At 47.0% G+C, this 22,539-nt stretch overlaps 1 protein-coding gene across 4 annotated transcripts in view; it reads right to left on the bottom strand.

Moving 5' to 3' along the window:
• Window positions 1–8,666: 8,666 nt before the first annotated feature.
• The window catches only part of CHD7 (chromodomain helicase DNA binding protein 7), a 173,135-nt gene continuing 159,262 nt past the window's right edge, over window positions 8,667–22,539 (bottom strand). For 2 of the 4 annotated variants that reach the window (XM_060128598.1, XM_060128600.1), the window contains exons 29-38: window positions 22,071–22,299; window positions 21,636–21,844; window positions 20,892–21,557; window positions 19,970–20,130; window positions 17,618–17,845; window positions 16,946–17,389; window positions 13,703–13,924; window positions 12,293–12,433; window positions 11,970–12,074; window positions 8,667–10,677 (exon numbers count right to left, since the gene is read on the bottom strand). In XM_060128598.1, the coding sequence (XP_059984581.1) occupies window positions 9,730–10,677; window positions 11,970–12,074; window positions 12,293–12,433; window positions 13,703–13,924; window positions 16,946–17,389; window positions 17,618–17,845; window positions 19,970–20,130; window positions 20,892–21,557; window positions 21,636–21,844; window positions 22,071–22,299 (3,353 nt within the window). In that variant the 3' untranslated portion in view covers window positions 8,667–9,729. Of the gene's footprint in view, window positions 10,678–11,969; window positions 12,075–12,292; window positions 12,434–13,702; window positions 13,925–16,945; window positions 17,390–17,617; window positions 17,846–19,969; window positions 20,131–20,891; window positions 21,845–22,070; window positions 22,300–22,539 lie in introns of all 4 variants that reach the window. The other 2 variants (XM_060128597.1, XM_060128599.1) reach the window with 1 other exon arrangement.

Genomic DNA, 22,539 nt, shown 5'->3' with positions numbered 1-22,539 from the left:
TCACGCAGGGTCCGTGTGCACAATGGCTGACATTGTGAACGTGTTTATCTTGTGCCCATTCTGCTCATTGTTCTATATGCATTATCTCATCCAGTCTTCAAAACAGGCCTATATGGCGGGTGCTCTTTCCATCCCGACTTGGTGCAGTTGAAAAGGGGGGCAGTCATGACCGCTGGCTGTTACACAATGGAGAGAGGCATCCTCTATCCAGGAGACGCGTGGAGGACGCTCAGTTTAACTGTGAACTGGGTTTTCCTCTTCAGGGACTGGTCTTTCATCGGTTCTCCATTTCTAAGTGGCATTAAAAGCAATTCCCAGTCAACGCAAACTTAATTTTCTGGTTCTCTTTCTCACCACCCTCTCAAAGAGGGAGTCAGATGCTTTGAAAACCAGATGAAACTTAGGGACACTCTTTCCAGAAAAACGCACACACACAATTGTGCATCCAACTCCAGGATATCTGAGGCCACCTTCACGTCCCTCCCACAAAGCCCACCCACAGGCCCAAGTTAAAAGTCCTTGTTTTAAAGCACAATTTTCCCCAAAGCAGGCAATTATAGATTTCAATTTATTGAAATAATTGAAATTTCAATTTATTCAAATAATTTTCCAATAACCATCCATTATTGTATCCTAAAATCAATTTAGAGGGGCGTGAACATTTGTTTTTTTAATGGAATAGGATACAACAGAGAAGAGTGCATTAGAGGAAGTTAGGATATATTATACTGTATGAAGTTTTGAAAAAAATTCATATCCAAATGTGAATATGTACCAGGTCCCAGTGCCACTCGTATTTCTCTCTGGTGTTTGAGAGCCAGCGCCCTGGAAGCCTCGCCGCCACCCAGACTCCCTCCTCCAGGCTCTGCATTGCTCTTGCCCGCCAGCGTTCTCAGGACGGGCATCAGCCTCATTTCTGTGGGACCTTCCTTGCAGAGCCGTCACCCCAGCCCCTCCCTCAGTGCTTTTCAACTGCACCTCCTACGCTGCTTGGCTAACTCGATAGATGAGGATGGTTTCATTTACTTTTGTTAAGACTTTTTTTTATTGGAGTATAACCGCTTTACAATGCTGTGTTAGTTTCAGGATGATTTTTTTTTTTTTTTTCCAGGATGGTTTTAAAGTCATCCTTTACCGCGTGTCAATTCAGTGCCAGGCGCTAAGGACTTTGCACAGTCACAATTTCTAATCTTCCCACAACACTACGAGGAAGGCATGTTTGGTGTTATTTTTATTTTTATTCCAAGTTTACAAATGACAGCGGTGAGGCTCAGAGGAGAACGGAACTCTGGCCGTGCAGGGCTGCCCCGCTGTGCATAGTGGAGTTGCCTGCCGGCTGTCATAACGTGGTAGAAGGATCTCTGGGTTTACAGTCCAAACGCCTGCCTGCATGCTACTCCGGGATGGCTGAGCCTTAATATCTTCCATCTCTAAACTCACAACTAACTTGCGGTTTCAAAGTTCTATCAGCTGAGATAACGCCTGCATTCGTGCTCTGAAATCTCGAAATCGCAGGCAGGTATATGCTATTTACACACACTGCGTCAGCAACACGCGAAGGGCCCAGAGAGCAAGGAGCCTGACTACGCCCTTTGTCCCGCGTCGCCCCCCCCCCCGGCACACCCTCTAGCTGCACATTAAATATTTGCCAACTGATGGTGGCTGCTTAAGAACAAGAATGATGCCTATTATTCCCTCTCTGTGTCCTTCGTACACAGAAAGACTCCATGACGTTTGTCCTTGAGAGAAGAGGAGGCTTCTTGTAGGAAGCCCGGAGCACAGAATGGCTGCCTGAATCCACCAAGCAAGGGTGTCCAGGTCCAGGAGGAAACCGGCTGTGGGCACGGGCCGCGGGGATCCTGTCCTCGGCCCCGCCGCCGTCATTGTCAGATCACCGCTGGTGCACCAACAAGAAAAGAGGCATCACGACCACGTTCACGCAGGAGGGGCTGACGTGTGAGCCGTGCAACTGACATTTCTAAACTTTTTTTGGGGGGGTGGTGGTGGCAAGGATTCAGAAGCCCAGATGGCCTCGCCTTCGAGTTAATCGAGATCAGTTCAAGCTGCTGGTGCTCTGGAAATGAGGCTGTCAGGTGCAGGGAGCTAAAATTACCTGGAGCCGAGGACAACCCATCGTTGTCCCCCCCTCCTCCAGGATCTGTGGGCTCAGGCCCTCCTGAAGTATTCAATACATTTACACACAACTGACAATCAACTGGCCAGGATATTGTGTACCTGGAACGGCTACTAAAACCGTAAGTCTGCCTAAACCCTCCAGTTATGGCGGATTTCTGTGTTTCCTTGAGGGCAGGGAGAGGCACCAGACTCCCGTCGCCCATGAGGATACATGTGCCACGTCAGCAGCATTTTAGACAACGGGAGCGCTGCGACCAGTTCTCCCTTTTCCCTGTGCTTTAATGCTATATACCACCTGCAAGGTAAATCATGCGCTGTCTGATGCACATGGACGTACACAGAGAAATAAGTTCAAGCATGTTGGGAACGTGTGGACTGGAGATGAGTTTTTGGCCATTTAGTCATTTGAGCTCCAAATTCAAGGAGGAACGCCAGATGATTTGCAAAACTGCTTTTCTTCCTGCGTCTATTTTCCACCTTGGTCGCCCAGTCCCCTCTCACCTTTCACAGGTCAGAGCTGTAGTGCTCCCAAACCACATTAAAAAGAACAACAGGGGCTTCCCTGGTGGTGCAGTGGTTGAGAATCTGCCTGTCAATGCAGGGGGCACGGGTGTGAGCTCTGGTCCGGGAAGATCCCACATGCCGCGGAGCAACTAGGCCTGTGAACCACAACTACTGAGCCTGTGAGACACAACTACTGAGCCTGCACGTCTGGAGCCTGTGCTCCGCAACAAGAGAGGCCACGATAGTGAGAGGCCCGCGCACCGCGATGAAGAGTGGCCCCCGCTCACCACAACTGGAGAAAGCCCTCGCACAGAAACGAAGACCCAACACAGCCAAAAATAAAACAACAACAACAACAACAACATAAACACAAAAGCTTTTGTTTCTCTGACATTACAAACGGTATTTGGGTTTTCACAGTGACTGTCCCCCACAGGAGGGTTTTAATGGTAATAAACATTTGATACCCGAGAATCTCCTAGCAATGGACAGCTTTCTGGTTGAAACGTAAAGGGACACTTTCAGCTTTAATTGCATCCTGCCCTCCCCCCCGCAGGCTGTCCTGATGGCCAATGGTGTTTTTTTTCTCAAGAGCCGTCTGGAGGCTGAGGGGCAGAGCTGAGCCCCTTGTCCTTGAGTTGCCATTGCTGTGTTACTCTCTCTGTTTCCTCTCAGAACACACAGGCTCTGCACAAGATGAGGCTCGAAAGAAAAGGGGGTTCGGGGTTTGTTTGTAACTTTACGTTTTGGAGAGTGAGGGGGAAAGGGAGAATTTTAAACGGTTTCATGTAACCCTTCAGGCCACTGAGTCAGTCCAGCGGCTCCCCAGAGCAGGCCAGGCTGAGGCAGCAGAAACCCAGCGGCTGAGAAGCAGGCCAGCTTCGTCCAGCAAGAACAGTGCCTCCGCAGTCAGACACGGTGGCTGCTCTCATTTTCAAGGGACACTTACAATCAGATGGAAAGGATCCCAGAGGCGCCTCGCAAGGCTTCCAGCCTCGTGAGAGAACAGGAGCTCTGCAGCTACAGATATGCAAATCCGTCCTGAGAGCCACAACTGCCCAGAAAAGCTCTGTAGGGGTGGAGGCTGCCAAGGCCGTGTCCCATCCCTGCAGGGACTTCAAGTCCCAGACTTAGCTGGGGCTGCCTGCTAGGGCCATTCAGATACGCGATTCACTATCCAAAAATTCTAAGCTTCAAGAATGTGCAAAGACATTTAGACTATCAGTGGCGCAGGTTCTATCATAAAATCAGCGTGGATGTAAATAAAGCAAGCTCGTAACTGTATACACTTTTTTTTTTTTTCTTTAACTTGAACATCTTTCAGTCACCCTGTCCTGGGGTACTTTGGTCTTGCAGCATGAGAGACTGCAACCTTCTGGCTTGTTCTCCAGATCAAGCTGTTATTAGGAGAGTGTGTAGCTTATTCTAGTTTAGGTTGGGAGTTTTTGTTTAAGGTCACGGACTTGAATTAACAAGAATGGCAGGTTTATACTTCACACAGACAGCCCACTGCTGGACACGGCTTACACTGGAGGAGTCTAAATACTAGTTGTCGCCCCCACACCTGTCTCAGCACTCAGACTTGGGCAAGAGATCCTGCCTCACCAGGTAAACGGCTGGTGGCAAGAACTCTGAGCTAACTCGCCAGGCTGTGCTGTGGGTTAACTCACAAGTGCCTATTACCAAACACAAATGCTGAATTCTAAAGTGTTAAGAGCCTCCTGACTCCCAAGGAAACATGGTGAAACATGTTGAACAGGATGAATTTTCCGTTCCAAGACGTGATGTGTGCTCCCCAAACTATTAAATTTACAGCCCGCTTAGGTTTCAGTCACCCAGCCTACATCCAAGTTGAAGTCACGTTAACTGCAGCTGACAATTAGGAGATGGTTTGGGGTTGCAAAGGATGTGAAGCTACTGCAGTACCTGGCTTGAGTCACGGAAAAGAATCAGGTTCCTCTCATTGGTAATTTTGAAACAATCAAAATTCCTGTAATTTTCAGATCAAAATGCAGAGGCGGGCAAGGGACGATGGAGGAAACCACCCAGAGTAGAGTCTTAAGTGATTCCTAAACAATATTTTGACTTAGTGTTTCTCTTTATTATACCTTAGAAATAAATCTATTATGCTGTCCTTCAGCTGTAACTCAGATTCACCATGACAGATTTATCTTGGAGCCCAGTAGACACCTCGCAAGTGAGAAAGGTTCACAGGAAGAAACATACTGGGAGACAGCCCGACACTTAAATAACATGTCTGTATTGTGTTTGGAGATGGGTTCTGCCATCTTTGTTCAATCGACGAAAATTTCAACCAGTTTAGGAGCTCCACAAATGATAAGAGTCAACCGTTCTGGAGCTAAAGATGTCAGATGAAAAAATATTTGAAATTTTAATTGTCATTACCCTATTCTTCAATTTCATTTAAATTACATGGTAAACATTCATCAAGGAGATGCAAATTAAAAATCAACTCTACATTGGTAGATCCAAAATAAGATCTACAGACCAACAGGCCCATTAGGACGGTGGACCTACATTGCCAACACACATACACAGGGAGTTTTTTAGTTTTGGTCTACAGCATTAGGAAAGTTCAGCAAAACCCTTAGACATAGAAATGATTTATATAGCTCAAACTACTTTGAAAATCACCATTCTAACTCCTACAAGAAAAAAAATCTCCAAATTAGGTGAGTCTCCCAACAAAAAATTCAAGGATGAAATACTTTCACTGAAGGAGTCTTACGTTAGATTAAATATTCCGGATGGTAATTTACACATCTGTTTTGCCAAATGTAGTTTACTTTACTATAAAATGTCTATAAAACGATGGTAAATCTTACCTGTGCTAGGAAAATACATAAAATTGCTCATTAGAGAGCCAAGTTGAATGAATAAGGTATATTCTAACTTTTAAGTGCTTGTTAGTAGAGGTCATTTACACTGTTTTGCTTCCTAACTTAAATTTACTGATGGCTCTGGAGGCGCACTGATGTTCACTGCACACGCATCACTTCAACGAGGCACACACCTTCTTACCTCCGCTACCTGTTAGAAATAACTGCTGAAAACTCTTCCCAAAGATAATTAACAAATAATTTTCATTGAACTGAAAAGATAACTTTGTCACAGGGCATGGATGGAAAGATTTCTGTTCCTAGCACCTTTTCTATTAACACTAATCATGGAATTAAAAAAAAAAGTGTATGTTCTTCATCTGTTGGTTTTACCTTTGGGCTAATCCTGAAAAGTTAATTCAAATTATTCACTTAATGTAAATTGGAGGCTCTATTTCTTTAACACATAGCCCAAATCCATTTACTGCCTTCCATCTCCATTGCTACCTACTGCCTTGATCCAAGGCTGCTGCAACAGTCTCCTAAATGGGGCTCCTGATTCCTCCTTACAAGCCATTTTTTTCACATTGCAGCTATAGTGATTATTTTTTTAGAAACATGAATATGGTATCACTTCTCTGCATAAAACCTTCCAAGGAACTTTCTATGGCACTTAGAAAAGAAATCCAAATCCTCCACCAGCACCGGTTTGGTCCCTAGCCCCCAAATCTTCTAGGCAAACAGGCTCCCTGCCCCTGCTTCCTCCAAGCTCACTGTCAACACAGGACCTTTACACTGGCTCTTCCATTTGCCTGGAACATTCTCCAACCAGCTCTGTCTGGCCACTGCTTCTCATCACTCAGGTGTAAGCAGAGTTGTCCCCTCCACAGACCTGAGCACCCCATCACCTTATTTAATAGTATTCCTCCATCTACAAAAATTGTATTTGTATCTGTGTATCACCTGTCTCTTCCTATTAGCATATAAGCCCAATGACAGCAAGGCCCTAGTCTATTTTTGGTTTTCGCTATATTCTTGCCACTAAAACAGTACCTAGCACATAGCACCCAGTAAATGTTTGTTGATGAATGTTAATCACCCCAGCGCAGTGATTTAAGTGCCTAGGGTTGAAATACCCCAGAAGTTAGATCAATCTGAGTTGAAATACCAGGTTTGCTATTTGCTAGCTCTGAGGCTTAAGTTAATCTTTTCCAAAGACTTGACTTCTTCATAAAATAGAAACATTCATGGGGCAAGATAAATCCAAATTTAAATGAGGTAACTGGGACTCAAGTTTGCCTGGTCAGAGATCACAGTCTTCTTCCAGGTTCTGCTTCATATAGACTGCCTCTTAATCCCCAATCTTAGATTTAAGGTCCCTTACGGAGGGGTAAGCGGGGGGGGGGGGGGGGGAACGTAAAAATACAAAAGCCCTAGACACTTCAAATCATCACTAACTATTTTATTTCAGAGACCAGAGTGCAGTATTTCAAGAAACTGTAAGGAAGCTCTAATGTTAGACTGCCTGGGTTCAGATCCAGCTCCTGTACTTACTGCTAGCCAGTTAAAGTCTCCAAGTCTCTGTTTCCTCCTGGAAAGCAGCACTTCCCTCACAGAAGAGAAGTGACGGTGAAACAGAAACGCCATGGAAAGCACTGAGCACCTCAGTGCTTAATTTATACAAGCACGTGACGAACACCGGTTATGAAGAATCAGACTGAATTTAAAATATTTCTTACTTAGGCAAATTCGAGATCTCACATCGAGAATTAATTCCATTAGGAAAAAAAAAAAACAAACGCAGTTTTTGCGTTTGGAAACTTGCATGACTTCAAGGCCACCTTCACAGGTAAATCCCAGATGACTCAGGGCCAGCTGCTGACCTACCTATCATGTCAGGGTTCCTTCTGGCCACAAGCAATTGATGCCTCTGCTTTGAAGATCGTCATTGTTCTCAGCATCTTCCTTTAACAGGGACAGAGTCACATCGTGTGCTCTATTTACAGAAGGTCATAGGAAAACTTCCAACGCTATAAAGAATTTCAGAAGAAGCCCCTTTAAGACTCACTTTATGAAACATATTCTCCCTACCTAAGGTCCTATTTTAAGGCTTAAAAAGTCTTTCAGTTTTTTAAATATTTAAGTTCTTTATACTTTGTGGAAGTCTAGTCTTATTTTCCACGTTTGAAGAATTCTGCTCCCGAAGCTATTCTTTTAAAAAAATTCTTTTTAAATTTAATTATTGTTCTTATTGAAGTATAGTTGATTTACAAAAGGCACTTTCCTGCCCGCGCACTACCCAGGCGCTCTTCAAGAAAGAAGAGTCACGGTGACGTGACAGGTGAGGCCACCACGGGGCGTCTAAGGTGGAGGCTTCACGGAGCTCTTTTTCCAGAATCATCATGGGACTCGGACAGCCTGTCTCGTGCCACGTCGGGCGGGGGACGGGCTGGGCGCGTCCCGGGGGCGGTACGCAGGGAGCCACCACAGACCACCCTCACCCTTTCTTCCCCTCCTTTTTAACTGCAGGGACACGGGGCTTTATGTTTGGTCAGGTGACATTACAAGGTAAAAACAGAGCATCTCAAATTCTAGCTTACCTTGGAACATCAGAGGTCACGAAGAAGTGCACGAACCAGCGGCTCCCAGCCCGTGCGTGCGCGTACCTGCATTGCGTGCGTGCGTGCGCGTACCTGCATTGCGTGCGTGCGTGCGCGTACCTGCATTGCGTGCGTGCGTGCGCGTCCTCGCGCTCGCCTGCGCTTGCTGCAGCGGGTCCCTGCTCGTTCTACGTGGGGCTCCGTGACGCGGGCACCGAGCCCGGGCCCTCAGGACACCAGAGTGCCTTCGCGTCCCTTGCTGACACCACGGCATTGTGTTTTTCTACCCATTAACCGAGGATAAATGACCCAGATATTGTGCCTATTAAAGCCTCATTTTTCTTTTGACCCTTTGTTCCTCGGTGTACCACATTATCAGACGCTGCACACGTCTTTTAAGTAGTCTCGGCCTCGGGTGACCTTTTGAGGGAGTAATGGGAGGTTTCTGCGTGTGGTTCTGTTGAGATATCTGGAGTGGAATTATGTCAAGGTAATGTGAGGTTTTTCTTCCAGTCTAGGCGGAAGACAATCAGTTGAGCGTATTACCAACAGCTAATCTGGTATAGGAGGATATATCAAGAAACTGTACAAAGGCCAGAATGCTGTATTTGCATCTATTGCGAATACAAAAAATAGAGTGAAACCAGTTCCCCTACGCTACTACATTCTATACTTACATCTCTGCATATCATGGGTCACTTTTATTAAAAGCATCATTACTACAGTTGGCAGCAATTTACATTTTATCTTACATGATAGCAGTTTTCAAAGGAAAAAAAATAAAAGGACATCACAACAAAGAAAAACAATACATTTACAAAGTCATGTCTGTAAACTTCAAGGCTAGTTTAGAGCTGAGGTAATGCTGTTTTAGCTTGTGGCTAAAGTAACGAAGTCCTTTAATTTAAAAAAGGTACCTGATTCTCTCTTCTCTCACTCTTTATTTATTCATCTATTTATTTTGTTTATACCAGTGCATTACAAGACCACGAGACAATGGAACTGCAGTTCTGTCTGGCAAGAACCCTCCCAGTAGGTTAATTTCCAAAGGGACCCTTCACATTCAACAGCTGCCTTATTATTGCTGCGCCTCGGGACAGAGACGTTCACACTAAGGTGGAGATTGTCAGAGTGTGTGGATGTGTGTGATGCGCAAGTGCGGGAACCCCCGTGTAGTCAAAAAGGGAAACAAATGAGCAAGGATGATATGTATGGTAAATTTCATCTTGACCTTCACAGCAAAAAAATTAAAATTAAAAAATTAAATATATAACTTCATACTTCCTTTGAGCAGCACTTCCTTTCATTCGTGCCACTTGGTTACAAATTGCTCTTTATTATAATACCAATGGTACCAAAGGAAAAGAAAAAAAAAAAAGCAGAGCATTATGTAAGTTTCCTTAAAAAGACACGATCATCTCTCAAATTTCATCTCTCCTAGGGATAATAAATAATGCACTGCACAATACTTAATGACCAAGATACCTTTTGACACACCTGTATAACATGACTTGGACTTTTTTTTTCTTTTGCTACACTATGTTACAGAACAGCTTATAAAACTAGGTATGAACATTAACTGTGAGTGTAAACAGTAGGACTACCACTTGTCAAAAGTTTTAAACACTTTAACTGAAAACTGGTACTGGTTATCCATCATTTTCATTGTTTTCTATTTCGTCCCCCCCGTCGAGTGAGTCTAGCTCTTCGCCCTGTGCTATCTCGTCTTCTAAGACTGAGGACTCCGCCGTCTTGTCCAGGCTCTCCTCGGCGTCGCTGCCCTCGAGGGTCTCCTCTTCCTGAAAGGTGCCCCCCTCAGCCTTGTCGGGAGCCTTGTCGTCGCCGGAGCCCACGGCGTTCTGCAGTCCCGCCAAGGCGGGGAAGCCCGGCAGCGTCAATCCCCCCAGTCCCGGAGGTAGAAACATGGACGGGTAGAAGAGGCCCGGGGCCATGGTGGACAGGAGGAAGGGGTTGAAGGCGAGCGGGTTGGAGGGCAGGCCGGCCGGGGCAGTAGCAGCACCAACAGATCCATTCGCAGAGTCCGGGCCCGGAACGGCGTCTGTGCTTTTCTCCGAGTCCTTGTTCTCGTCCTCGTTCTCGTTGCCCTTCTCCTCCGCTTTGCACGCGCCGTCTTCCGGCTCCGCGGGGCCGGCCGCGGCCGCGGTGTTGCCGGCGGCGGCAGCTGCGGCTGCGGCGGCGGCGGCGGACAGCGGGGTGTTCAGCAGCCCGCCCAGCCCGAACATGCTGGGCAGGCCGGCCACGCCCGGCAGCACCAGGGGCAGCACGGCGGCCGGGTTCTTGGTGTCTCCTCCGGCGGCGGCGGCAGCGGCTGTGGCCGTGGCCAGGCCCGGAGGGAAGCCCATGAGGCCGGCCAGCTGCAGAGACTGGAGGTTCTGGAGGCTCTGCAGGCTCGTCAGGTCCATCCCAGCGAACAGGCTGTTCACCAGCAGGGGGTTGATGCCCGACGTGGAGGCCACGGCGGCGGCGGCGGCGCGGGCGATTTCACTTTTGGGCCTCCGTCCCCGCCGGCTCACCCCTTCTCCCCGCACCACGGGTCCGGTGAGAAGACGGTCAAACATCGACTCAGGAACGAAACCCTGAAAGGAAGGGAGAGGCAAACAGGGGCTATCAAACGCTTCGGAAGAAAACCTCATTTCCACGCGGGCCTCTGTGATGGACTGAACACTGACATTCGTAATGGAAATACACATGCAATTAGTTCCATTCTAGAAGCTCAAGGATCAGACCTCGGAAAGCAGAACTTCTCTTTTTTAGCATTACACAGCTCACCGAATTATGCTGAATTGCAGAAAAAAATGTTAAAGGCTACTCTATCGGTGAGGTAAGTGTCAAGATATCTGCATCCATAGCTAACTCGAGAAATAGCACATCAGAAGGAAGTGGAAAACGATGGAAAATTTAATTAAAGTTATATTTTAGTATCTACCCTGGAGAAACAAAAACTCATGTTCACACAAAAACCTGTACATGAATGTTTACAGCAGTTCTACTCATAATTGTCAAAGTCTGAAAATAGCCCAGATGTCCTTCCATGGGTGATGGGTAACCACACCCAGGGGTACATCCACACACAGGAGCCTGATCAGCAGCAAAACCTGTGACACATGTAACCACTTGGATGAATCTCAGTATGATGAGTGAAGGAAGCCGTCTCAAAAAGGGTACGTGATTTATGCTTCTGTTTAGGTGACATCCTCAAAAAGACAAAACCTCCAGGGATGGAGAACAGATCAGCGAGCGGTTGCCCTGGGCTAGGGGTGGGGACAGAGAATAATACAAAGGAATTTGGGCGAGTCACAGAACTGTCTGTATTCTGATTATGGTGGCCGGTCAAGAAACCATCCATGTGTGAAGACTGATAGAACTGTATACCAAAAGAAAAATAAATAGACAAAAAAAAAAAAAAATCAAGACGTTTAAACACGTTAATTTAAAAAAGAAACAGTGAAATTAATGCTTAGGCAGAACTGCTGTATTTTTTCATTTGTTTATTTTAAAATCAGAAATCACAGTTAATCTTAAGGATCTCAACCACCATAAATTCCATTCCACAGATGCTGTTAGCCACGTTTACCTGGGGCATTCCTCCCTGGAGCAAGTCTGCCTCTAAGACTGTGAATGTATATTTCTACACAATCCCTTTAAATCAGAGCTGTCAAATTAATCCACCTTGGTGGATTAATGACATATTGATACAGGGAATGATGATGTATTAATGATGTATGAAAATGATGCATTATGTCAACTCTTTTAAGCCAAGAATAAGTTATCACTGAATAATTAATGGCCCACAGAAAATAAAGAAAAATTCAGGAAAACAGTTTTGTACAGATACCTTTCTGGACAGAAAGGCGGAGTCTGTACTTACAGACTGCTTGACTATATCGGTCCAGTCTGGGGCAACTGCAAACTCGGGGTTTTCTTCCAGCCACCGGGGTAGATCCTTCATGGGAGGCGCCATAGCTCCACCCATCTAGGGAGAGGCGTTTGGAAAATGATTTAGAAACAGACAAAGTCTTCCCTCTCCCCCTCCCATCTGTATATCTACACATATACATACACAGATCATATAAATACACATGTATTCTGGAAGAAACATAATTCTTTTCCCCTATAAAAGATGTCAGAATAAAACACTTCTTTCTGGGAGAAGAAATCACATAGAGATCAATTCCCTTTCCCAATGTTTACCTTCTTCCCATTTCGTTTATTGACAACAGGCACCCTTTCTTCTCCTGTCAAAGTGTTTATATCCAATTTATTAGGGTTTCGACATCTGTGTCGTTTCTGTTTCGGTTTCTGAAATGAGGAAAACAGCACATCTGCATTCTTCTGCAAAAAAACAAAAACAAAAAACATATTTAGTAAAACTCTACTTAGTACTTATTCTTTCCTATATAAATGACAAACAGAACAGTCAAGCCATTTTCAATTACTATGGAAGTTTCAAGAATCATTTTAATTATTAGAAACCATAGTTTCCTTTGAAAGGAAAGACTATTCTCTTTTTCCTTTACTTAAGGAACAAACTTAGAAGCGGAGAACATGCTTTTCCTTTTATCTCTCAATAACCTGCTTAAAATCTTTTCTTCAAATGTTTAACCAAGTCATGGTATTTGAAAAGGAAACTTTCTCTGGTACCTTTGCTGATCTCTACTCAGAGACTTGAGTGGATACAGAGGTGATCTCACATCTACGACATGCGACTGTACATGAGGAGAAACAACCCAAGGGATAAAAGAGCCTTTGCAGGAGGGTGCATTCTGAGTGGCAGGAACTCAACAAGATAAAATGTAAACTCCTACGCTTAAGTTTTCAAAAATTCAGGGCTTCCCTGGTGGCGCAGTGGCTGAGAGTCCGCCTGCCGATGCAGGGGATACGGGTTCGTGCCCCGGTCCGGGAAGATCCCACATGCCGCGGAGCGGCTGGGCCCGTGAGCCATGGCCGCTGAGCCTGCGCGTCCGGAGCCTGTGCTCCGCAACGGGAGAGACCACAGCAGTGAGAGGCCCGCGTACCGCAAAAAAAAAAAAAAAATTCAATCACATAAGTTATAGGACGTAAGACATCTGCACAACTAGCTCGCAAGCAGTTTAAGTGACAAATCATCTGGAGATCCTGTCTCATGTTTAATAAACGGCATGAGTGTTAGTTGTTTAAGAAAGAAGCTAAAAAGTCTTGGGCTGTGTTAGCGGCTCAGATCTCTGCAGTAACAGCTTCCTAATATTCTGTGCTGGGCAGACCCAGTCCAGAGACCAATTAGAGCACGTTGGGGAGTGTTTTCCCAATAACGAGTCCCCCCTGGAAACCACGCCATGTGAAGAGTAACAGAAAAAAACCCACATCTATTTGGTGGGAGAAGGAAAAAGCAAGGAAATGCACACTAGGCATCTTCAGATAAGTACAAGGCTGCCCTTCACATACAACAGACCTGAAGCTAGTTTCTCTAATGTAGAATATACAATGACAAAAGCTGGGAAACGTCCGAGATGACGAGACAGTCAAGTGAAAGGCAGAGGGACCAGGGACTTCTCCGTCGCACGGGAGAAGGAAATGGACTGACTGAGCAAGAATCCTCCCAACCCTACACTCTGTGATACTCACTGGTACGTAACTTGGCATATCAACAGTGTAAGCGGGATGCAGCTTCAGCCACTCGACTAAGTCCTTATTTTTAGGAGCTTCTTCCCCCACCAGCCTAGTCCCATCTTCGAGATTTATAACAGGGATCCGCGTGTCTGGGTCCAGCTGTCCAGGAGAAGGAATGTTTCTTGTAGGTGGGGTCTCTATATCTTCTTCAAAAGCTTTGGTCACCTCAGCATCCTCCTGCAGAAAGTTGACAGTGGTCGGAATTCTCACATGAAGAGAGAGATCCTGACAACATCCTAGCCCGAGGAGACGCCAGCCTAGCATAATGGATCTCTGATCATAAAGGGAAAAAAGTTCCTTGAAACAACGGCAGTTCGGGAACAGCTATTAAATGAGGAGATGTGTATCATTCTTCACACTGTAGCATTAGTAATGGGGTAGAACATTCACAGTCCATCACCGCTCCATGTCTGAGATCTTAAGCAAGCCGCTAGGAGCATGACACAGGCAGTGGAGCCTGAGCCCGATATGTATGAAAGGCAGCCTCTCAGTCTCTTTTGGGGATCCCTGGATAGCATCATTAAAGAAATTATAATTAAAGGAATGTTCCCAAAGCCAGTTTATACCTAGCTTTGTGGCATTCTGTGATCAGCACACTTTTGTCAGTAGTACAATAGTTCATATTAGGCGTGTGTGGCAACACTGGAAAGATCAATGCTAACTGGAGCTGAGTTAGAGTTGAGACTCTACCATCGCCCAGCCACTGGTCCTCAAACTCCGTTATTTCAACCTGCAGACATCTTCAGTGAGGCCCATCTGTCCATCCCTACTGTTCCCGCTTTGGTTCAGGTCTCCGTCACTGACCACCTGTATCACTGCATTACTCCTAAACGGTCCACCTGATTCTAGTTCCACCCTTCTTTAATCCAACCTCCACTCTGCTCAAAAATCATGTTACATCACTCCCCTGTTTAAGCTATTTTGATAAGTGAACCCGCATCACCTTCAGGATAAAATCCAAGTTCTTTAGCATAGCAATCACAGCCCTCCGTGATTTGCAGCCTACCTTGTCGCCAAGGTCATCTCTGCCAAAGCTGCCTCCTCACCAAATTCCCTGGCCGGTAACTTTCAGTTCACCAGACACGACAGGCTCTCTCTGGCCTCAGTCCCTTTGCACATGCTCTCCCCGCCCCCTCTTTTCAAATGACTTACCCCCATACAACCTTCAAACTTTCACCAAGGTATGACCAACTCCAGGGAAACTTCCCCATCTGTTTCTCTCCACATCCACCTCCTCCAGTCCCATTCTTCCTTTGGGTTTTCAAAGTACCCCAGGGACTTCTCACAACAGTGATATGTTGTTATTTATCTGTCACCCATCTTATACACTGAGTTCTCTGGTGCAAGCACCCGTCGGGCCTTTATTCTTCGCATCCCCACGCCTGGCACAGGGCGGGGTTGGCTCTCACAACTTACTTACTTTTCACGGCTGCACAGTGGTCTCCAGTCTGAATGCTAACACAACACAAGATTTTGGGATCTGTCTTGTTCCACACAAGTAACCTTGCCGACCTCTATACCTCTTCACTACTCAGCTTATTTACAGACCAATCAGCATTCTCCTTGAATTTTATGTGCACGCACATAACCCTCTATAATACCAAATGAGGAATCCCCAAATTCCAACAGTTAAGAGTTAAAAAAAAAAAAATTAAAATACATTCTCTTAAGATCTGTTAGGAGTTTTGAGCCACACTGCTAAGGGAAAAAAACAAATTCCTAGGGACAGCTTAAAATATGTGAATGAATAAAGTCAGCCGTAAGTTTAATATAGGGTGTATAACTACAATGGGAAGGAGCACTTGGTCGCGCTGACTGTTAATCCCTGACGCTGGGTCCACAGACAAACGTGAGATTCAAATTGAAAGACAGTAAATGAAGCCGCCCGTGTGCGAGCTGCAGAAACTCCCCGATTTGTTGATGTCTGTTCAGTGAACAAAACCTATCAAAGCATCAGGGTGGTTCCCAGCAGGAAGCTAATGGCTGGCGATGCCACTTTGGGGACCACACACCTAGAAATGGCGTTTTAACTTAGGGAAAAAACAATCACAGCTGATCCACTGTGAGGTGTATTTTTCAAGATTCTAGAAGTAGTCAGATGATCAACAAAAATGACCATTACTACCACTGGTACATTTGTAATGAGTTTTGAAAATTACCTTTTAACTACCCAGATGCTTCTGGTTTAATCAGACCCCACTAGGGGGCAAGTTTCAGTGAAGGCTATTTTGTCACTTCGAGACTCTAACTTGACCACGCCTTCCCTACTCTTTTACTAAGTTTCCTCTAAATTCAAGAAATAAAAAATGGGGAAATAATAATAGGAATGAAATAAGGAAAAACATATTGAAACAAACGTCTCCCCTCGGTGCTTCCCAAACTGTGTCCCGCCGCCCAGGGGATGGGCCGGCTGCCGGCATCCCATCTCCTTGGGCAGGAGCTCCAGCACCTCTGTGCTGATTCGGGTTTCAAATCCAAAGGCTTAGAGTACCTTGTACCAATTTCAGTGCTTTAAAAAGACTTCGTGTAATCGGGTTCTCTGGGTAAAACCTCATCGTTAGTTGGGTGGCACTTTTTTAGGTGAGTGGTTGAAGCAGATTAAGGAAGAGTGCTATTTTGATTACACTGCACTCATTTCCTTTGAATTGAAGAAGAAAATGACAAAATCCACTGACACACATATTTCTTGCAAACCTAAACTAGCACAGGTCTCAATTCAGTTGAGATTTTTTTAAATATCTGCTTCTGGAGGCAAGAGAATTTGCAATCACTAGCTTTGCATGCGAACAAAAATCTTAAGTCTGAAACTGAACGAATCTAATAAACGCCAGGCCCCAAACAGATGGATACTTTTAACAGCAGAAGCTTTTTCCACCTCGAGGGTTCAGAGCTAACGATTACAGGCTCAGAAGAACGTGTTTTTGTTTTGGGCTAGTCTTCCGAGAGTGATCAATATATTAGGATCTTGGGCAGAATAAATCCTCAAGCTACCCGTGGTTCAGGCCGAGTGATCTGCGTCAACGCTCAACACAGCTTTCCCGCTCACAACCACGACTCTGTCCATTGTGACTGCTTCTTTAGCGGAAGGGGCCGGCTTTCGCGCCGCGTCACCGAGGGGCGCGTGCCCCGGAGCGGGCAGCAGAGCCGGGACCCGGGCCGCCGGCGCGGGCACGCGGGGGGAGCCAGCCCTGGACTTACTGCACTCAATGACGTCCGTTTGTGGCTCATGAACAGCAGGTCGAGGCCCTCCACGTTTTTCCTCCTTCCCCGCCTCCTCTTCATGGGAGGCTCTCCGTCCACGAGGGAGCCGTTGAGCAGATGCCTGGCGGGCGTGCGGGACAGGCCTGCCTGGAGTAGCTCCATTTGAGTCTTAAAGGCATCAGACATGGGCGCCGAGACATTAGGCAAGATAAACTTTGAAGTAAGAGATGAAAAATTTGAGGTAGAGCTTGCTGCCTCTCTCGAGGCCTTTGATAAATCGACAACTTTCTCCTGTCCGTTTTCCGAGACCACCTGATTCCCCCGCAGCTGGGCAACCATCTCCATTAGGTTTCGCCGCTTAGCAGCTCTCTCGGCCTCGATTTCGATCTTCCTCCTCCTCCTCCTCCTCTGGCGAGGGACGGAGAGGTTGAGGGCGTCTTCCTGTTGAGAAATCCCGACACAAGAGTGAGCCAAAACTGCACCTGCTGCACAGGCCGGCTCGCGGAAAGCGGGAACGGGAAGCTTAAGGAATTAAACATCCGGGGCTGCTGAACGGAGCTGAGGAAACAGCCGCCTCCTTAGTTCTCAGCAGGACCAGTGAACACGAGCTTCCAAACGGAGTCAAGGGAGCTTATCTTTAAGCGGCACCAGCAAAGCGCTCTAACTGACCTTGGACAACTGAGGGGAAGCGGTGAGGTCCTCGCTGCCGCTGATGCTCGCCTGGCCCACCATGGAGAGCTCGGCCAGGCTCCTCTTCTGCAGGGGACTGTCGGCAGTGGGGGGCGTGTAGCCGGGGATGAGGCCCTGGAAATCAAACACCTGGCGCCTATTTACCGGCCATTTGCCTTTCAACACTGCTTCACAGATGTTGTCTAATCGGTTTATCATTACTCGATCCTGGAAGGGGAAGAGAAGTCACACGAAACTGTAACAAAGACCTGGTGAAAATTACGGGATAAATACATCCACTGAGACACTGAAGAGCAGAAAAGGCTTAAAAGCAGACGGGCGAGCGAAAAGCAAAAGTAAACAAAAAGCAAACAAGCATGGAAATAAACCAAACCCACCAGAACCACTTTGGTGTGAGGCCTGAAGGTGACCGCAACACATAAGACTCAGCATTTTTCAGTTACGAACAATGAATCACACAAACGAGAGAATGTTACATAACCACCACCTCTAAAATGTCCCCATGTTTTACGAGTAACTGTTGTGTAGGCTAAAGATTGTTGGTGCACGTCAGCAGGTGACAGTGGAAGCCTGCAGTCAGCTTCTCGACGCTCTGGTGCTTCAGTCCCCAGGCTGGACTGCAGCCTGTCCCAGGAAGTGGGACATCATTAGCGTCACTATTAATAAAGTTCAGCATTACGAATGGGCACCAACCTAGGAACACCTAATGAGCGTCAATTTGCATCTCCCACCTATTATCACTTCAAGTTTCATTGAAGCGTGTCCTTTAAAAATGTCTAATTACAGCTCTCAGACCCAGTTTCCATAGATTAAAAGCCTGCCACTGTAGACCTTTCGGCTTACCTGGGAAGCTGCCTTCTCAACTCAATAAGGCAGACTAGCAAAACAGGGGAAATAAGGGAGCATACAGAGGAAAAAAGAAATGTCTCCGATAGTACACTCTTCAGTTAAAAATTTCACATTGTTTCTTCCACAATTAATACTATGGGAGAGCAGCCTGGGGAGGAGTCGAAGGCAGCCTTTTCTGTGTTGTTTGTTTAAACCAGACACAGCCCTGTTATGGTGATTAGGATGATTATCTCTCCACCCTGAGAAACAGGCCCAAATTACATAGGGATTTATTATGAAATTATGCCAGTTAGCCAAAAAAGTCATTTCTACTTTGCTTTTGGGTTATAGATAACTACATTTGGAATTATCTCATAACGTATTCGAGCAAATGGGTCAACGCCCACCCTCTCCCCAGTTCAGAAGATTACAGGGTTCCAAATGTATGAAGTTGTCTTAAATCTGAAAGTTCTGCTTCAGGATTTAAAAAAACCCCAAAACACACAGTTTTAAAGTACACACAGGTTCCATCGGGATTACAGAATGGTACAATGGCTATGGAAAACAGTACAGAGGTTCCCCCCAAAATTAAAAATAGAACCATCACATGATCCAGCAATACCACTTATGGGTATGTTTCCAAAAGAAATGGAAGCAGGGTCTCAAAGAGACATCAGTCCATTCACATTTACAGTAGCACCATACCCAAAGGTCCCAATGATGGATGAATGGATAAAGAAAATGTGGTATATACACACGACAGAATATTATTCAGCCTTAACACAGAAGGAAATCCTGTTACATGCTTTGACACAGATGGACCTTGAGGACATTACACTAAGTGAAATAAACCAGTCATAAAAGAGCTAGTACTGTATGATTCCACTTATATGAGGTATCTAAGCTAAAGGAGTCAAGTTCACAGAAACAGAAAGTAGAATAGTAGTTGTCTAGGGGCAGTGGGGCAGGGGAGTTGATCTCCGGGGAAGGAGTTTCAGTCCTGCAAGATAAAAAAACTCCTGGGGGGTCTCTTTTACAACAACCTGAAAATATTTAACTCTATCCAACTACACACTTAAAAACAGTCAAGATTGTAAATTTCATGGTATGTGTTTTTTACCACAATAAAAAATGCTTTTTAAAAAAGGTTCACACATTTTATTTTGTAAGATGGGTGAGTCTTTTGAAACAATAATCCATAGACGGCACTAGACAAATAATCTAAAACACTGCGAGGAAGCAAAGATCCTTATGAACAGTTCTTTTTTCTTATTCGCTTTGCTTCCTGGCACCTTTCCTATCCTATTAAAAAAGTTATCCCACAAAATTTTTTCTTTGGGCTTTCCCAGATCATTCTTTTAAAAACGCAAGAAAAATCTACAATCTTCATACACTGTGTCAGAGTTTACCTTAAAATTAGTTGAAAAATCAAGCTAGAATGATTTCCTCCACCCCATTCTTTTTTGGTCACCAAAACAACAACAACAACAAAACCCCACCGACCTTAGGCCAAAACGAGAAGGCAAACGTTCTTTCATGAAGGAGCTGAGCTATGGACGGATCTCCATCCTCCATGTAGAATCCGTCTCGGGTCTCATCCCTAGCAGTGCTCATGGAAGCATTGCTTTCTTCATCAAAATTCTTCCCTCTCGAGACAGTTCCTGCTGAGAAATGAGTTAATGTGCATCGCTCACAACCAGCATATTGCTGAAAAGGGAGTGTAGAAAAGACATGATTTAATATCTGAATGCTGATGAGCTCCATTTTATCGAGTACCTACTGCGGCTACAATGGTATCAGGCACGTTACAAGTCTTGTCGCTTAAAGCTTGCAAGGGCCCTTTCACGTAGATGGTGTCATTCCTGTTTTACAGATGAGGAAGTAGAGGCTTAGGGACGTTATGTCTCACTAGTCGTCAGGCATCCTGCGAACAAGTCTCACAGGCGGCTGAATCGACAGCCAAGCCTCTGACCCAGCAGAGCCTCTGTTCCTCCACCAGGAAAAGGACTAATGCGTTGGCCACAGTTCCGAGCCGCAGCTCCGGCAGAAGAGTACAACGCGGCGCTTCATTTTTCCTTCGTGGCAGGTACGGCAACCTACCTGGGACTTAGGAAGAAAACTGGTTCTTCCCAGATTCTACTCCCACCCTTTACTTCGGAATGAAAAATAAAGCATCATTTGTTTTAAAATTGTTACTGTCTGTAAAACCGTCCTCCTGGGAAGTTAAGTCGTTCGAAATAGCATGCTTACACATCGTATCAGAGCAAAACATACATCTAGGCATAACCTGACACTATTCCTTCACAGAAAGAAATGTACGCTCATTACCTTTAAAACGACCGGAAAAAAAAAAGAGCACCGGTCACATGACAGGAAGACACCTGCGGGGATGGGGTCAGGAGAGGCCTGAAGGGCCAGGAGTTACCTTCGGGCTGGGAAGACTCTTCCGACTTGTCATCGTCCTCCAGCTTTTCCTCTTCGTCCTCCTCGGAACCCTTTTCTGAAATGGACTTGGGCCCCATGTCCGCACCGACCTCCGCCCCTCTCGGATCGCTCTTCCCAGCGCCGGGTTCGGCCTCGGCCTCGCGGTCCTGCTTCCGGTCCTTCCCGCCGCCCTCGGCCTCCTCCTCCTCTGCCTCGGCCTCCCCCGCCTCCCCGGCCTTGGCCTCCGCCCCTCCCGCCTTCTCCTCCTGGCCCGGGGCGGCGGTGGCGGCGGCGGTGGCGGCGGCGGCGGGCGTCTGGCCAAAGCCCAGGGCCAGCGCGCTCAGGGCCGGGGCGCCGGCCGCCCCTCGGGTCTGGGCGAAGGTTTTGTGCGCGTCCAGGAAGGAGAGCTCGGGGTCGTTGAGGATGTGGTAGTCCGTGCGGCTGACCCCGTGCTTGGCGGCGCCCACCAGCAGGTCCCGGTCATGCCTGCCGCACTCCCACCACTCGGGCAGGTCCAGGCTGGGCTGGCAGAGCCGGAGCCGCTCGGCCAGCTGCGGGTGGCGCAGCACCTGCTCGCGGATCTTCCGCAGCAGCTCGATGCGGTACAGGGTGCGCGAGGCGCGCTCCTCCGTGATGGGCTCGATCGCCGAGGGCAGGTCGGGCGGCTCTGCGGCAGGGGGAGCGCGTGTCACCCGAGGGCGCCCGCCCCTCCCACGCCCCGCTGTTCCGTGCCCGGCGAACCTACCGCCATCTGGCTTGGCGGGCACGCGACACACCCGCCGGCACATGGCCACGAAGCAGCTGAAGTACTTCTCCAGACTCTCATCGGACTTCTTGTCAAGCCTGGCAAAGGCTCGGAATTGGTTCCAGTCGAACTGCTGTTTCGCCGGGTCAAAAATAACCCCAAACGTGGACACCACGCGGTAAAAGTCCGCCTCTTCCCGTCTCGTCCACCTGTCAGAAAGGAGACGTTAGCCGGACTTGGGCTGCGTAAAAAGGCTTCACGTTTATTACTGCTTTTCCTCGTTTGCCCTGAACTTAATTCACAGGGCTTGTCTCTTTCTGCGGGGGCGGGCGCTTTGACGGCGGTTATCTTGCCTGCGATGTCTGCCTCCCGCGGGTGCAGAAGAACAGAGGGGAGGGCAAGGCACCAGGCGCTGGTAAACCCTCGGAAACTCACTTCTGCCGTTTCTCCGATATTATAGCCTCCCTTTCAGCTTCCAGGGCCCGCACTTCCTCCCGGGGCCGCCGTCTCCGCCGGTCGGTCTTCATCAGGGCCTCCTGCCTCATCTGCTGCCTTTTATAGCTGCGCTGATAGGCAGTAATGAGCCTGCGCAGACGGGTGGTCAGGGTCGAGGTATTGGGCCAGTACAGCTGGCCTAACTCAGCGCTGCCCTCGCTGTGCTTGCCTGGGGAATCGAAGAGAAGATTTCTGAATGTGTAGCCATAACCTCGCCATACACAGAGGTTTCCCAGCAAAACGAGATGACTCGCTAACATTCAAATGGCAGCATGGGAAAGGGCATCGTAGTGCTCTCGTTTTTAAAATATAAATAAGTTGTGATGTTAGTGTGGAACTTGTAAACCATTTCTTTCTCAGCTCCTTAGGGGGAAAAAACCAAGGTCATACGTCAATCCTCCATAAAGAA

The sequence above is a fragment of the Lagenorhynchus albirostris genome, chromosome 17, assembly GCF_949774975.1.
Source record: "Lagenorhynchus albirostris chromosome 17, mLagAlb1.1, whole genome shotgun sequence".
Classification (NCBI taxonomy): Eukaryota; Metazoa; Chordata; class Mammalia; order Artiodactyla; family Delphinidae; genus Lagenorhynchus; species Lagenorhynchus albirostris.
This window is presented reverse-complemented; position numbering and strand designations above follow the sequence as displayed.